Here is a 17732-nt window from a genome sequence, read left to right as displayed (position 1 = left end):
TCAAATAACTATAATTTGTTTGAAGATAAGCTAAAAATACAGATTTTATACCATACCTCCTGCTCATACAATGCTGACCTTTAATTTAAATTTAAAGCACAGTGCATCAATCACTGCTAAGCAAAGCACATCTGTCTGCTACATCCAGACTATGGGCCACTGATTTGTGGTCAGTGCATTAAGAGGCAGAACCAATAAAATGACAATAAACTAGTCTGGGATCCAAATATCCCATAATCAAATGTGTTTTCTCTTAACCCCCCTAAAATCAAATTAGAATTCTTGCTCTAGTGACATGGGTTTCCAGTATGAGACTTGTCCCAGAGTTACACTGTTGCATCCAAATATAACAGTACAGTAGATAAAATATGATTCTTAAGAGAGGAGCTCTTCCCTCCACTGTTCTAACAAATTTCTGTTCTATCATCCATAGAGTGCTGTTGGAAAAAGAGTATATAAAATATGGGAAGGACCAATGATTCTATATTGACAGAATTTGTCCTGGTTGGACTTTCTTCCCACCCAAAGCTCCAGACAGTTTTCTCTGTGCTAATTTTGTGGATGTACCTCATGATCCTTCTGGGAAATGGTGTCCTTATCTCAGTAATCATCTATGACTCTCACTTGCACACCCCCATGTATTTCTTCCTCTGTAACCTTTCCTTCCTGGACATTTGCTACACAAGCTCTTCTGTCCCATTAATTCTTAGCAGCTTTCTGACAGTGAGGAAAAGTGTTTCCTTCTCTGGGTGCATGGTGCAAATGTTTCTCTCCTTTGCAATGGGGGCCACAGAGTGTGTGCTTCTAGGCATGATGGCACTTGACCGCTATGTGGCCATCTGCTACCCACTGAGATACCCCATCATCATGAGCAAAGGTGTCTATGTGCTCATGGCAGCTGGGTCCTGGGTCTCTGGGCTTGTCGATTCAGTGATACAGACATCTCTCGCAATGCGATTACCATTCTGCACTAACAATGTCATTAACCATTTTGCCTGTGAAATTCTGGCTATCCTAAAACTGGCCTGTGTTGATATTTCAATCAATGTGATCAGCATGGCAGGATCAAATCTGATGTTTCTGGTTATTCCATTGCTAGTAATTTCTATCTCTTACACTTTTATTATTGCTACTATTCTGAGGATCCCTTCCACTGAAGGAAAACGTAAGGCCTTCTCCACCTGCTCAGCCCACTTGACAGTGGTGATTATATTCTATGGAACAATTTTCTTCATGTATTCAAAGCCCAAGTCATTCAGGTCTGGCACAGATAATCAAGACGTCATTGAGGCCCTCATCTCCCTCTTCTATGGAGTAATAACTCCCATGCTCAATCCTCTCATCTATAGTCTACGGAACAAGGATGTCAAAGCTGCTGTGAAGAACTTGCTGGGCAGGAAAAACTCTCATGGGACATGAATGAATTCTGATTTACTCTGCATGATTCACCATTCAAAACTGCTGCAGACACAGAATGCAAATAGAGAACATTTCCACGCGAAAACAAATTCGCAGTGCCATCCAAAACCATATTATAGAATATTTTGGCTGCAGTTGTTACTACTAGTTTTTGTTCTAAGTGCAGAAATTAAACACACCTTTGGTTTTATAAAACAGTATATGGAATGCAAAATGTTGAAAGTCTCTTAGGAAGGCCCAGCAAAACATAATCATTCTTAAACCTTCAGAAAATAATAAAGTCAAAAGGTGTTCTAAAAAGAACTCTGTAACCTAAAATAAGTGTATTATTTGTTACTTATTCAAAGTGATTGTTAATCAGCACATGATTTATTACATACTCACTTTTAATTTGTTCATTTATTATGTGTCCACCACAAATATAAACTCTACGAGAGTAAGAACTTGCCTGTTAATTATTGTATAATATTTCAAAGGCCTAGAATAGGACATGACATCTTACAGATAGATGCTCAGTAAATATTTTTCAATAAATAAATGAATTATATCATATATAAAACTAGAAATGTATATCTGTTATAACTGAGGTTAAAAAGTTTATTCAAAAATATTTGATCTACCCTGGCTGTTGTGGCTTAGTGGATTGAGTGCTGGTCTGTGAACCAAAGGGTCGCTGGTTTAATTCCCAGTCAGGACACATGCCTGGGTTGTGGGCCAGGTCCCCAGTAGGGGGCACATGAATGCAACCACACATTGATGTTTCTCTTCCTCTCTTTCTCCCTTTACCCTTTGTCTAAAAATAAATTAATAAAATCTTTTTAAAAATTGATCCAATGTAATAGTATCTAAATAACCTGTATTGGCATTCTGTCACATGACTCCCTTAATAGTTAAAGTACTACCTTTCTTATGTACTAGGTATTATGTGATATAGAAGAACAGGTTTTATTTGCAGCTATCATAACTTCTGGATTTGATACATAATGAGACTAAAATAACTGAAAGAGTCCCTTAGTAATGCACTATAAGTTTTAACCTCATAAAATAGAGGTGACATGGTGCTAGAAAATTCTTCTTAGATTCTGAAGAGACCAGGTGGTAATGAAGACTTCTTTTCTAGTCTGCATTGAATCACACAGTTCCTAAACAGGAGGAGAACTAGACAGATCTGGTAACTGACAAAAACTGTAATGGGAGAATTAGAAGTGGCAAAAGAGAAAGAGTCAAGTTGTTCAGTAAACTGAAGGCTATAGGGTTCTGGAAGCCCCATAGCCATTAAAGGAACTGAGTCAGATCTATCCCTTTTGGGAGTCTACAAGAGTTTAAATTTAGAACACAAATCTGAAGTAAAAGACCATACCTACTTCTAAATTGTGAAAGTAAGCCCATTATATCTTCCTTTCCTATCAGCAGGTAATTATTCTTTCTTCATAAGACCAAATAAGTTAATTCATGATAGCATTAAAAAGTGCCTAAAACACTAAATGTACAATAAACATTGTTTTATTATTGCTGCTGTTGAGTGTACTACAATGGGCCATAAAGTTTTAAGTAGGCACAAGATTTTCATCCTCATTCTTTATGAAGTAATTTTGATAGGATTAAACTACTGAATGTCAGCTTCAAATCCACTTTTCTATGTCCTGCTTTGTGAGTTAGGATTAGCACCCTGAAAACCATATTGCTCCTTTGCTAGCTAGCATCTGTTAAATTCTTCCGAAAGAGTTGCTAGAGAGAGAATGGGAGGTCAGATGAAGATAAGGGACCTCCCTATGCAATTCTTGTTCCTGTCAGCATCGGGCCAGCTCTAATCCTTCACCATGACAATGGCAGCTCCTCCACTGCTTACAGTTTTGGTTTTAGTTTTCATTTCTTCTTCTCTATAACCCAGAGCCAGCAGCTACCAGTGCTACCTCCTCAGAGGTTTGTATGTGTTTCTCAGCTCTTCCTTCTGAAATGAATAGGCCTGTCAAGTCTTTAGCCTGTCTTGAAGATCTTTAAAAGCAATGAAATATGCAATTCTCTGCTTGAGAAATGTAGTGAATTAGATAGAGTATAAGCAATAGATTTGGCTAGATTATCATCTTCATACACAACTAAGTAACACAAGGTAGTGGGGAGATATTTGTAGTTCTTCCACTGTTGCTTTCTTATGTCTAAAATGTAGATTATGAAAGTTTCTTTAGTGTATACTAAAATAACATGATCATAGTCATATAGTCCTGTGAAAGGAAACAATTGAGTAGTTATACCAGACCCTGAACTACATGTAAGAAGGGACAAACTTAGGACATAAGCACAACTTTTTTTTTTAACTAAAGCACACCTAGCACCTACCTAAGTTCTATCCCTGGCTCATAGTATGCTATTTCTGTAAATATGTTAAAATAATTCATAAGTAACTAAATAAATGAATGAAAAAACTTCAGAAGGGTACATGTAGTTTCCAAAGTAATTTATCAAGATAATATTATTGGATTCTCATGATAACTGTTCAAGTAGCCAACATTTCCCCAACTTTATATAATATAAAACCTAGTTCCAAAATTACACAAATAGCTGAAGTCATAAACAGGATGTGGGGAGTAATTTATTTGAACAAAACAATGAACAAGTTTAATAACTTAGCTATTATGGAATACAAAATACAGACTCTTCTAAAGCACATATAAAACAAGTACAAAAATTGATTCCTTTTTAGACTGAAAGCAAGAATCAGCAAATTTTAAAAATTATATTAAACAGTCCATATTCTTTCAATTAAATTACAACTAATTTTAAAAAACTCCATAACCTGAGATAAGTCTTCAGAATAACTAATGAGTAGCCATGATATTCAAAATAACAATGTCTATGACAAGTACTCTAATAAATCAGAATGAATGCCTGCCATAAACAGCCAGTGTGGCCATAGTGATGTATGCCAGGTAAATTTCACCTTTGCTTTCTAGATCAGAGAAAATTATTTAAAAAAATAAAATCTCATAAAACTAAACATGAGCTTATACCCATTAGTACCTCAATGCCTGTTATTAATAGTTAGTAGTCATGCTGGTTGGCTCATAAGTGTGACATAGTCTTTGTAAAACATATTTTCAATATCTTTTGGAAGATATTGAACCTGCTAAGAAATAAAATACAATTGAACACTGTATATTAAAATTTATTAGATATAGGAAAAGCAGTTGAGGGAAATTTTTATTTTTATAGAAAACAGCTTCATAAACAAGAGAGAATGAAAGAAACAGAAGATAAGGACAGGAAACTATAGAATTTGAATGTGAAGCCATATGCAAAGCATTGTGCTGTGCATTCACATCTTTTTTCTTATTAAATCTTCATTATAATGTTGAAAAGTATATCTCCTTATGGATGAAGAGACCAAGACTCATAGAAGTTAAGATCATGCAGGTTCTAAGTCGTAAAGCTAGTTTCCCAACCATGGTCTTGACTATAAAGACATGTTATTTCCTCCACTGCCTACTAGTATGAGGGGAAATGTCCTGAAGTCCAGCTGCACCTAAATCAGGAAACTAAAGACATTAGAGGGCAAGAAAGTTGAAATATCCTAAATGAATTTAACCTCAGAATTTCTCCAAATCTGTTAACTGGATATATTGGTAAATTCAGAGGACTATGATGACAAACTTCTCAATAATTTTAGCAAAAGCCATGGATAAGAGTGAATAATTCTCTGACTTTGTTTATTCCCAGTATTACATCATCCTCCTGAGAAACTCATTGATATCCTTGTGCCTACAGGTAACAGACAATACTCACAAGGAATCAAGTGTCTTAACCAAGCAGAAAACTGCTACATAAACCTAGGGTCTTGGGTGTTCAGTGTGATATACTTTAGGGATGAATTTTTAGGGTTCAAGGATTTTTAGTTTATAAGAGAGGCAGAAAACATTACTGGTTAGGAGACTGGATGTGCAATTATACTGTTGAGACCGAAATCTCACCTCCACATCTACCTTACTAATCTATAGCCTGTGCAAGCAATTTCACTTCTCTGAACCTCAGTTTTCTTATTTATTGTGAGGACTAAATATACAAGCTCATTCATCCATACTTTACAGCACTTCTCTCACTCTAGAGAAAGGGTCTTAGTCTGAAAAACCAAAGAGCCAGAGGCATAGTGAGAGTTCAACTATAATCACGTTTGCTGTGGTATAGTGGGTCACCTGGAAGATGTAGTCTAGCCATTATAAGAAATGAAAGGTTAAACACTAATGATGGACATTTAATGTGATGCTATAAATGGTGTGATTTTTATGCAAATATTAATGGTAATATCCTTGCAGTATATGAGAAAAGCAGAGCAAGAATTAAAACTGAACCCACATTTTAGGGAAAAAAGAAATAGAACCATTAAAAGGAGGAACAAGTTGTGAGAGATAAAAAGAGAGGCATGGATACGTAGCTTCACCAAGATCAAAAAATGGAAAGCCTCCAGAAGCTTAAAAGTAAATGAATATCCTAACTCTAAGGAAGGGAATTGGAAATATGGACTATAGGGAAGCAGTTTGTTTTAAAGCTGGCAACTGTGATTCAGCTCTGTATGGAAAATCTGCAGATGCAAAGTGGTGGGCAGGAGCCAAAACCTCAAACTGAGTAATCCCGTGGGAATCAGGCCTAGAAAACGTATACAGACTGTTACAGCTTGCTCTTGCTAAAACTCCCTCACCCTGGTCTGAAACAGTAGATGTTTATTGCCTATCTTCAAGGTAATTTGCAAAGCCTGTGTGAATTTTCATAAGGACCAAGCATAATCAGCTCCCCACCTTTCCCTTCTGCATTTGTTATTTTCATTTCCTTGATTGTACCTAATATATAGACATCAGAACTCTATGTGATAGGTAATAAATCCTTCTATGAGGTAAGACCTGAGAGAAACAATAAAAGCCTGTCCAGGAAAGGGTTGGGGTGCTCTCTCCTTGAGAGAAGTGGCTGTAGGACTCTCGTCTTAAGAGAATATCTGTACTGTCCCTTTTTCTCCACAGGACTTCTGTAGTCTGTGTGCATTTGTTCTCATCTTCAGCCACAACACACAGACTCTGCAGGACAGAGTCTGCCACAATGGGCATTGGCCCAGGGATATTAAAGTGCAGAAGAGAGACTATGACCCAATCGCATCAGGAATGGCTCCTGTAGGGCAGGCTGGAGAGTCATCACTGTTAAGGCCAAAGTTGTCAGAGGGTCAGTAGGACCATAAACAAAAATAAAAGAGCAATAATTTTACGAAGCCCTGATGGAAAATTTTTATGACTATTTCTGAATAACACCCATGAGGCTTCCAGAGAAATGGGAAAAGGAAGGAAGAGCCCTCTTCCCTGTTGCAGATGAACTGAAAATGAAGCAAGTGCTTCAGTGACTAAGATTTTATGTAGCTCAGGGAAGGGAACACATTAAACATCACTTAAGTTGCAGATACACTTAACCTCACAAAACCCCTAAGATATATTCTTCTATATAATAAAGAATGTAGAGTCCACAAAAGTCATACAAATTGCCCTGGGTCACATGGATAGGAAATGACACAGGAGAGATTGGAGCACAATTAAACAGACTCCAAAGTTCATACATTTCCCAACCCCACATCAAATATTTTTTTGACTGCTTAAAGACCTTTCGAGTCAACTCTTTAGCAAATAGACAAAGAACAATGTTCAGCTTTGTATGACTTCTGATATTTTACTATCAGAAGTCCTACAAATGGTTCCAAACACAATGATTCCAAAGTCAAAACACAATGGTTCCAAAAAGGCCAATTGGCCTAGGAGGACACCATTTCTTTTCTACTTATTATCTCATAACCTGGTAATCTCCTCCCACAGGAATATAAAACACAGTCTGATACTTATGACTAAGCAGAGAACTTCATCTCAAAGGACATCATTAAAAGTTGACTGACCTGCTTGTCTCTGATATCAAGGTACAAATAGGTTACATAGGGACAGGATCCCATGTGCTTGCAACAGTCTGAAGTCAAGCTTGTTAAAGTGAACTTGTAACTTTTTAACAACGACACTCTTCCCTCCACAAGTTTTCTGGAGGGAATCTGGGGATTTTCCTAGGGGAGTCAATTCTCCATCTTGGTTGCCAAGAGAACACAAAAGTAAAGAATGCATGAGATCATCACATAGAAATTCTAAAAGTGGAATCATTTTATTCCGTGAATAGAAAGCAGCCCTCTCCTCACTTGCCATCACCATGTCATTCATAAAGTGTAATTAGACAGGGTAAATAACACATTCTAGTCAAAAAAATTGAAGGGACAGGCATGATAAACTGGTGGGAAGGGGATAGTCTAGCACGTGCATCCAGTTTAGTCAAAAAGAATTCAAGACATAGCCACAGTCCTCACCCCTCCATCTTGTTCACTCAACTTGTTTTGCCCAAGTACATTAATGGCACAGCAGTGAAGATACTGGAGTTTCTGACTTCCAAAAAACATAAAATCATGCAGGTAATATATTTTCATTCCAGGAAATCCGTTGAGGGCCCATCTAATTAGTGTTGTGATTTTTTTTTAAATCATTACAGTTGTTGGGAGATACGATGATCTTCCTTTTAAAGTGGAGAGGCCTTCTTTTCTCCGATATTCATATAAGCCCAGGACAACCATGGGTCAGAACACTACAAAGGAGAATCTTGAGTAGGATACCTCCTATCCAGAGTAAGCCTCAATCAGTATTAAGACTTTTTTACTAACTCTGAATTTAAATAAACCATAATCACATTTCAGTATAGGTTAAATCAGGTGCTCAGCTCAGGGCCAATAAAATGATAAATGACAAGTAAATAATAGTTTACTATAGTAGCAATATGACAAGATATCTATAAGCTGAGTCACTGAGAATACATTTGCACAAATGTCAGTAAGGGCACTAAGGTTGATAGAACTACTTTATCTTTTGTTGGAGATTTTTTAGGATTGCAATTTAATTTTAGAGGACTCAAATTTGAAATGAGTCCCCTAAATTTGAAATGTCTCAAATAAATAAGGCATCTTAAACATTACCTAGAACTTACCACAGTTAAAATCTATCTGTCCCTTTGGCACCTGGCAGCACTGGACACAGACATGTGTGGTGAGAAGGGAATTGGGACATACTGATCTGCCAACTCCTGTGTTCCTGTCGTACCTTGTTCTTTACCCACCATCAAACCACACAAAGCTCCAGGAAAGTAGGAGGAGCTACCCTACCCTTGGCTGCAAATGAAATACCCAAAGAAAATTGTGGGACTCACACCCTCAATCCCTGAGAGTATAAGCTCTGCTTCTTCCAAATATGTTCTATTTTGTTTTATAAGAACCTGTGAAACATGAAAGTCAGAACAGAGCAGATTCTCTCATCTTGAGAAAATAAATATTATCTAGAAGATAGTCGTCACAAGATATCAAGTTGTGGCCATTTCCTACTTTAATATAAGTGTGAAAGTTGTCCCTAAAAAAAGGCAATATTCAAAAAGATATTTAACAAATAGGCACAGGCAACAACAAATCACAAGAAAAGCACAGCTGGGGAAACAAGCTGTAAGCAGAGTGGTGGTGATGTGTCATGTATCACATTTTAAGATCATCCATCATGCTGCTGTTTGAAGAATGTATTGAGGGAAGGCCAGAGTGAAAGTCAAGAGAACAGCAGGAAGCTGGTACAGAAATGCCAATTTAAGCAGGAGCTCACGACATGTCAGAGCTGTACATTACTCAGCTTTGTGTCTCCCACAGCTCTCTGGACTGCCATGTGCCTGCTGAGTTAAGTTGACTAGAATACATTTATCAAGAAAAATGGGTCTCCTCTAATTTAGATGGAAATATCTTAAAGACTTGCCCAGGCTTTTTGTGATCAAATTCAGTAAGTTACATAATTTTGTCTCATACAAGCAATCAGTATTTTCTTCAACTCATTAAGGAACGGATTATATTCTTTGCTGGCAGCAATTCATTTTGATATTCTTCTTACTGATTTTTACAGCTTCATATAGAAGCATGATTAAGACTCAATACACTTCATATAGACTCAATGATTAAGTCTATTTTATTTACCAAAACAATCAGATTATTTATATCATTAATAGTAAAGCTAGAACCAAGTTTAGAGACAACTAAATATTAGCAACAGAAAACACAGCCAGAACACAGAAAATTGAACTTTTTGGAAGTCTGATAACAACAAATTCTTCAGCCTCACCGGTAAGAGGGGCGAAACCAGCAGCTGTCGGAGCAGGGTTGCACAGAAAAACTCGGTCAGATGGACTCAGGCGCATGGAATCCAGGCGCGGGGTTGCACCTAGTGAGAGACCCAGCGACCTCGGGAAAACAGCGAGGGAGCAGGGCTGCGGGTTGACTGTGGTCACGCTTTCGTGCACAAATAGACAAGCAAAGGAGTGGATGGTGAGACTTTGGAACTGAGCAGGCCCCTCGGCGAGCAGCAGCAGAGGGCGCCGCCATTTCCCCGCCCTGACCCCACCTCCACATACAGCGTCATAACCCAGCGACCTGAGTGGGCCTGCCCTGGTGAACCACCGAAGGTGCTGTTCCTCACCCAGCTGTGCCAAACAGCAGAGGAGGTCGCCATTTCTCCACTCTGACCATGCCCCCAAATACAGCATCACAACCCAGAGACCTGAGAGTCCAAGGCTCCGATACTCATACTTAATGGGAGAGAACAGACCAAAAATGGCTCAAGAAGATCTCAAAGCCTCAGAGCCTATAAATCTAAGCGATGAAGAAATAGCAAAACTCTCAGATGCACAGTTTAAAACACTGGCGATCAGGATCCTCACAGAACTGGTTGATTATACCCACAAATTAGACAAACATATGAAAGCAAAACTAATTGAAATGAATGGAATTGCACAGGAAACCAATAGTGATGAAAAGGAAACTGGGACTCAAATCAATGGAGTGGACCAGAAGAAAGCAAATAATGGCCAAATAGAAAAGAGTCAAGAAGCAAGAATTCAAAGAAATGAGGAGAGTCTTAGGAACCTCCAGGACATCTTTAAACGCTCCAACATCCGAATTATAGGGGTACCAGAAGGGGGAAAGGCATAGCCACCAGTGGAAAACTTATTTGAATAAATAATAAAGGAGAATTTCCCCAATCTCGCAAAGGAAATAGACTTCCAGGAAATCCAGGAAGTTCAGAGAGTCCCAAAGAAGTTGGACCCAACAAGGAACACACCAAGGCACATCATCATTACATTAGCCAAAATTAAAATGAAGGAGAGAATCCTAGAAGCAGCAAGAGCTAAGGGGACTGTCACCTACAAAGGAGTTCATATTAGACTGTCAGCAGATTTCTCAAAAGAGACCTTCCAGGCAAGAAGGGGCTGGAAAGAGGTATTCCAAGTCATGAAATCCAAAGACCTACAACCAAGATTGCTCTATCCAGCAAAACTTTCATTTAGAATGGAAGGACAGATAAAGTGCTTCTCAGATAAGATCAAATTCAAGGAGTTCATCATTACCAAGCCCTCATTATATGAAATGTTAAAAGGACTTATCTAAGAAAAAGAAGTTAAAAAAAACATGAACAGTGAAAGGACAGCAAACTCACAGTTATTAACAACCACACCTAAAACAAAAGCAAACAAAAAGGACAGCTAGATCAGGAGTGGAAACATAGAAATGAAGATCTCAAGGAGGGTTAGCAATAGGAGAGTGGGAGGAGGAGAAGGGGAGAGAAGGTACAGAAAATAAGTAGCATAGACAGTAGATAGAAAATTTATGGAGGGGCAAGAATAGTATGGGAAATATAGAATCTAAAGAACTTGAGACACATGGTCATAAACTAAAGGGGGGGTAATGGTGGGGATCGGGGGTAGGGTGGGTAGGGTGGAGGGAAATGAAGAAGGGAATAGAACAACTGTAATGGCATAATCAATAAAAAAATAAATTTAAAAAAAACCAGTAAAGCTACACTCAGACTCACTGATTTGTAATTAAATATAATAATGTTCACTGTCTTTTATGGAGTGCCTATTAAATACCAACAACAAAGGTAAGTACTCTTTATTGAACAATAAAGGTTGTTATGTGTGTTATCACATAATAACCTTGTCCATAATCTGTAAATACTTGAAAAGCTGCCAAGAAAAAGAAGTATATACTTATTTTTTGTTGTTTGAAAGGGAAAGATGAGTTGCATACAGAGAGTTATGTATATAAAGAATACTCTAAAAATGAGAATTGTCCTAAAATAACCTGTGTGGCTTCATGAAGTGCTCTAACCATCACTGGATATGGGAGCAGAAATAAGATGAATGTCAACTATGCTTAGATGTGTTTCTGTCATCTTATAAGTGTTATAAATAGATGAAGTAAAAGATAAAGATGATTTCCAGGGTTAAGATTTAATAATTTATAATTTGACTATTTTACTAGTCTAATTGTATAAGAGTTTACATTTACCAAGCTAGCAAAGTTTCCTGTTATTATTTTTTCAAAAAGGTTTCCAATTTCTTGCTTTTTCTCTTCTAGTTCTGACACTACCATGATGCAAATGTTGCTATGCTTTCAGTCATCCCAGAGTCTCCTCTCGTTATCCTCATTTTGGAGGGAGCTTCTTTTTTCTCCTTGCTGTTCTGAAGGAAATAGACATATTAAGAAAGAAAAGAAAGAAAGAAAGGAAGGAAGGAAGGAAGGAAGGAAGGAAGGAAGGAAGGAAGGAAGGAAGGAAGGAAGGAAGGAAGGAAGGAAGGAAGGAAGGAAGAAAGAAAGAAAGAAAGAAAGAAAGAAAGAAAGAAAGAAAGAAAGAAAGAAAGAAAGAAAGAAAGAAAGAAAGAAAGAAAGGGAGAGGGAGGGAGGGAGGGAGGGAGGGAAGGAGGAAGGAAGGAGGGAAGGAAGGAAGGAAGGAAGGAAGGAAGGAAGGAAGGAAGGAAGGAAGGAAGGAAGGGGAAGGCAATAAATACATATCTATCAACAATTGAATCTAAAAACAAAATAAACAAATAAGCAGGACAGAAACAGAAATATAGATACAGAGAACATTCTGATGGTTGCCAGATGGGAGGGAGGTCAGGGGAATGGGTGAAAAAGGTGAAGGGATTAAGAAGTGCAAATTGGTAGTTACAGAACAATCGTGGGGATGTAAGTACTGTATAGGGAATAGAGTAGCCAAAGAGCATATGTACATGATCCATGGACCCACAGTGTGGGGATTGCCTGAGGAAGTGGTGGGGATGTGTGGAGAGCGACAAGAAGAAAATTGGAACAACTATAATAGCACAAACAATACAATTTTTAAGTATTTACAATAAATTAAAATTAACCAATTTTAAAATTTAAAAAATAGTATACACTTAATTATTTTTATCTCCACTTTCATATAGATGAAACAAAAAACCAAATCATAGAAGAAAATACATTCATATTTTTAGGGCTCATATGAAAATCTTACCTCAATAAAAATTAAAATATTATGTCCAAAGTAAGCAGGAAATTCACAAGTTGGAAAAGTATTTGCAAAAAAAATGGAGTGCAAAGTATATTGAGGGCTTATGCAAATTAAAAGGAAAACTACCCAAATACCAAGAGATAGTTAAGCAAAGGATAGTTAAGCAAGGGATGTGGATAGGCAACAAAAGAGTAAATAAATACATGTATAAGTAACAAATAAAAAATGGAAGAAATGTTCAAACAAATTAACAATCATAGAAATGATTGCTAATCATTAAAACAAAGTAATGTTTTACCCGAATAGAAAAGAAAAAAAGCCTTCTCTGCTTCTAGAAAAAATACCAAAAGTTGGGCAAATACTTTCATAATGCTGTAAAGTATTAGTTTGGGGACAATTATTTCACATGAGTACTAAGAATTCTCTCAGTTCATATCCTTTTGTTTTATAATCCTATCTCTAGAAATTTACCTTATTTCCAGTAGAAGTAAAGCAGATAGTCTGACACATATATATTAATGGTCACTTCACCAAAATCTCAAAAAATTAGAAACAAACTAAAATATCCAATAACACTAAAATTGTAGGGTAGATTTATAGCAATCACACTTAATGAAATATTTTTCTAATACTAAAAAGGGATATTACAAAGACTGTGAAAATCACAAAAATATTGCTATAAAATGGCACATACTAATTAAAATTTATCTGTACAATGATTAAACTGATTAAAGAAAAATCGTATGTGTTGTAAAATTAATAAAATTATATAAGATTACAAGATCTGAAAGAGGTGAAATGACTTATTTAAGATTCAGGGGCATTGGCACAGCATTATATTGGAATAAAAAGATAAACAAATTCCTGAAAGACAAATATTGTATGATCTAAGTAATTATATGTAGACTCCAAATGAGTGATGGTGGTCAGATGGTACAAACTTCCAGTTATAAGATTACTAAGTTCTGGAGACCAAATGTACAGCATGGTGACTATAGTTAACATGTTTTACAAACTAGGAAGTTGCTGAGAGTAGATTCAAAGTGTTCTCACCACATGCACAAAAAAGCAACAATCTGAGATGATGTATGGTGTTCACTAAGCTTAATTATGGTAATTATTTTGCAGTATGTACATACATCGAATCATCATGTTGAATACTTTACGCATAATTATAGAATATAAATTCTATCTCAATAAAGCTGTGGGGGACAAATTCTTGGGGAAGTTTAACTTTTCTCAGAACTTTTGAACATATTCTAATTCCAGGCCCAACTTATACTGAAGTCATAAATGTTTGATGAATACTCCAAGAAATGTATGGGAGATTTTTTTTAAGTCAAGGTAATTGGGCCTTTGCAATGTGCAGAAGTGAAGTCTTTGTCTCTAGGGAATCCTGAATTTCTGACTCACAGCCTTAGGGACTGAAGAAGATTGTAAAAATACAGGCTAAACTGACTTCCAAAAGAAGTCCAGTCTCTTTCAAGTAAGTGTCAACTTTAGGGCAAATGATGTAAAACTAGACTTACATCATTCATCTTTACTTTTAATGTTTTATTTCCTTGACAGCCTCTTAAAAAGATTCAAGATTGCCTAACTATGGCTATTCTACCCATGTATTTCCCACACTTAGGAAGGAGAAGCAGCCATCTTTAAAACTGAGAATTTTCTGGTCTCATCTGAAAAATGCAACTAAAATTCAAATCCCTGGGGGTTTTTTTCATTAGTTAATAAAGTGGATGGTGTGGATGACTTTAAAAGCCCAGTCACAAGGTAAGATAAAGAGATTTTTATTAAAATTATTTCAAAAGAAAAACATTCTAACAATAAAGTTTTCTGAGTTCAGGTGATGCTTTTAGTAGGATTTTGGAAATCACGTATATATACATATATTTATATGCATAAATATATACATTTATTTAAATATATATGTAAAGAAAAAACACAATTACTTAGACATCAATTTGAATACCAGAATATTATTTGAATTTATATTTTAATCCTAAAATAGTTTATGGAAGAGACTAGAAAGAAAAAGTTGCTTGCAACATTAACAGACCCTCATAAATAATAAGCTAATGACTACATATTCAAGTATCCAATTCACTAAATCTTAAGTAAAAATTATCTGTACATGGTGATTTATACAATATTCAGACATAAACTATGCTCAGTAAGAGTTCAAGGAAACATATAGTTAAAGGTGTTTAGGGAAAAATAGGATTAGAAACAAAAGCGTGTAACAGGGAGCAGAAGTCATCACAGCTCTTAGTCTCAATCCCAGGTGGTGGAGCCGAAGAAGAAACATTAAAAATGTTTGAGTTCTCATTTATTACAAATCAAATTCCACTATCCCTGACCTTAATACTCCCCTAGTCATGAAAAGGGTTTGGGGTGTATTTTTCATTTGAATTCATGGTTGTGATACATGTCTTCAAAAGAAGAAGACACTGTCTTCAATGTTCCCAAAAGCTGTAAATGTATTTTGTATGTATAATTACCAAATGGATTCTTGATAAAAGTTCATTGTATCATGTTAAAATATGGTTTTATTTAAAAATTTATAAATTAGTAAACATTGAGGTATAGAGGGGAAAATGGGAGAATAGGGGTCATAGAAATAAGAGTTTAAATCATAATTCTAGCATTTGATAACCATAATATATTTATATTGTATTTAACCTTTGAAATCTCATTTAATTTCCCATAGTTAAAATATTAAGAATAAAAAAAATAAAAATAATTTAAAAAATATTAAGAATAATATTTGGGTTATTTTGAAGATTAAATGATAAAAATTAGATAAAGTATACCATACTAGGACCTTACATGTCAATCATTCTTCTCTCATTGAGCTAAAATAGTACATCTTTACTTCTAGTATATTAATCAATGATTGGAGTTTTTTAAATTATAAATTGAGAGTTAGCGAATCCACTAATCCTTGTGCAGTGTCATCAATGGACTGAATTAATCATTTTTAAATGAGTTGGAGAGGATAATAGGATTATTTCCTATGGTGAGAATTTAGACTAGAGGTGGCAGAAGTTTCTCATTGAAAAATTTTAGTACTTTAAAAATTAGATCCTTAAGTAGTTAAGTCAATAAAACAAAGAAAAAGAAAAAAACAGAACGTTAGGGGTCCTTCTACAAAGTTAGAGTTTGACTTCTGAGTTGGATAGGAAAAAAGTCACAAACTTTCCTAGGATCTATTCCAACACTAACTTCACGTCTGGACCTGCATGAAGTCTCTAGGCATTGAACCAGAGCGGTAATTTCTTATAAAAGACCAGGGGTCGGAAGAGAGAAATTAGAGGATGGCTAGGATCCAGGCCATTCATCCTTTACAAGAATTTCATCTTCTAGGAACTACTCTGTTCTAGAAATCAGTGGTCTGCAATCTCTTTTTTCAACATATGATTAAGTCAAGAACTCAAGTTGTTTATGTTGGTGTACCTCCTAGAACAATAAACACCATTACAGGAGGATTTTGAGGGTAAGGATTCTAAATGCTCTGGGTCCACCAGAAACAGCAGGTTCCCATCAATACCTGGACCCCAACACAACTTGGGCTCACTGTGTAGCCTCGAGACACCTAAGACAATTGGTGTATAATTTATGTTGTTTTAACATTTTTTCTGAGGTAATCTTCCTAATATAATTGAATATCTGCTTCAGTGTTTTTTTCTTATTATTATAATTTTTCTTCATGCACATCTATTTTAGAAATTTGGGTAAATCAGAGAAATAGATAAAAGGTCTGTAAGGTAACCATTAATGTTTGGGATATTCCTTTCCAATCTTCCTATTCTGTCTAGGTTATCTTGGTGGAGGTTTTGGTTTTGCAAACAATACTGTAACATCACGTTCATATTTATACAAATTCCCCACAAATGTCATATTCATAAGTGCATAGTAACCCATCAAATAAGTGTACTATTATTATTTAACAATCACCTTAGTGTTAGCCAAAAATGAAGAACTGTTTTACAGAAATAATATCCAATAATGACAAAGAACTACGAAAAATTTCATTATCTAATATACAGATCTCATGGAATGTAATTTACTAGAAACTACCAAGAAACTTAAAACTGTACATTCCACTGTTCCCAGGAATACATTTAGGAAAGTAAACACAAATGGAGAAAATATTTCAGACACAATGATATTCAACAAAGTGTTTGTTGAATGCTTCTTAAAAGTTACAATACCACTATAAGAGTAATGAAAATAACTTCCTTTATACTGTCCATTTAAAAGAATTAAAGCAGATTGGTGGTCACTCTTACAAAGATTTGCAAGTGATTTTTCCCCCCAGCAACTATCTCTGTGTTGTTAGAAGGCCAAATGCACACCATAATTGTTTTCTGCAATTCCCAAACAGGAATCAATTTTTAGATGTTTTTAGAAAAGAAAAAGAGAGGACATTTTATCTGATTCACATCTTTCCTGCAAAAACTTCAGTACAGACCCCAAATGGCTGATGTTTTTTCAAAGCTTCTATATTATTTCCAGATTCAGAGTAGGTTGCTATACACACCTACAGATAATCCATTCACATCTTCAATACCCAATTCATATATATCCTGGTCTACTCAAGCCTTTCTACCCTCTTTGTAATGTGTGTCTACAAAATAGGGTGCAGTTTGAACTACTACTTTGGATGAGAGTTCTTTCCATAAGCCAACAGATATGTAAGCATTCCATTATGCTGATTAATATGTCTCACCATTATAAACTGGAATTTTCATAGACAGCAGCATGATATGTTGGCAAATGACTATCACAAAGAGAAATGGCAAATCCTATACTAGAAACACAGCTACTATTTAAAAATAGCAAGTAGAAACTAATCCATTGGATCTTCCTTTTAACCCTTACCTGAGGGTGTGTTTTATG

The 17732-nt window shown here is 35.9% G+C and overlaps 1 protein-coding gene across 1 annotated transcript; it reads left to right on the top strand.

Moving 5' to 3' along the window:
• Positions 1-462: 462 nt before the first annotated feature.
• Positions 463-1419, top strand: LOC119034858 (olfactory receptor 13C8). The gene has a single exon (XM_037126005.2). The coding sequence runs from the start codon at positions 463-465 to the stop codon at positions 1417-1419; it is 957 nt and encodes a 318-aa protein (XP_036981900.2).
• Positions 1420-17732: the final 16313 nt, after the last annotated feature.

Source organism: Artibeus jamaicensis, unplaced genomic scaffold (genome assembly GCF_021234435.1).
Source record: "Artibeus jamaicensis isolate MK-2021 breed Jamaican fruit bat unplaced genomic scaffold, CSHL_Jam_final scaffold_1964, whole genome shotgun sequence".
In the NCBI taxonomy this organism is placed as follows: domain Eukaryota; kingdom Metazoa; phylum Chordata; class Mammalia; order Chiroptera; family Phyllostomidae; genus Artibeus; species Artibeus jamaicensis.
Note: the sequence above shows the minus strand (reverse complement) of the source record. Positions and strands in the feature narration are given on the sequence as shown.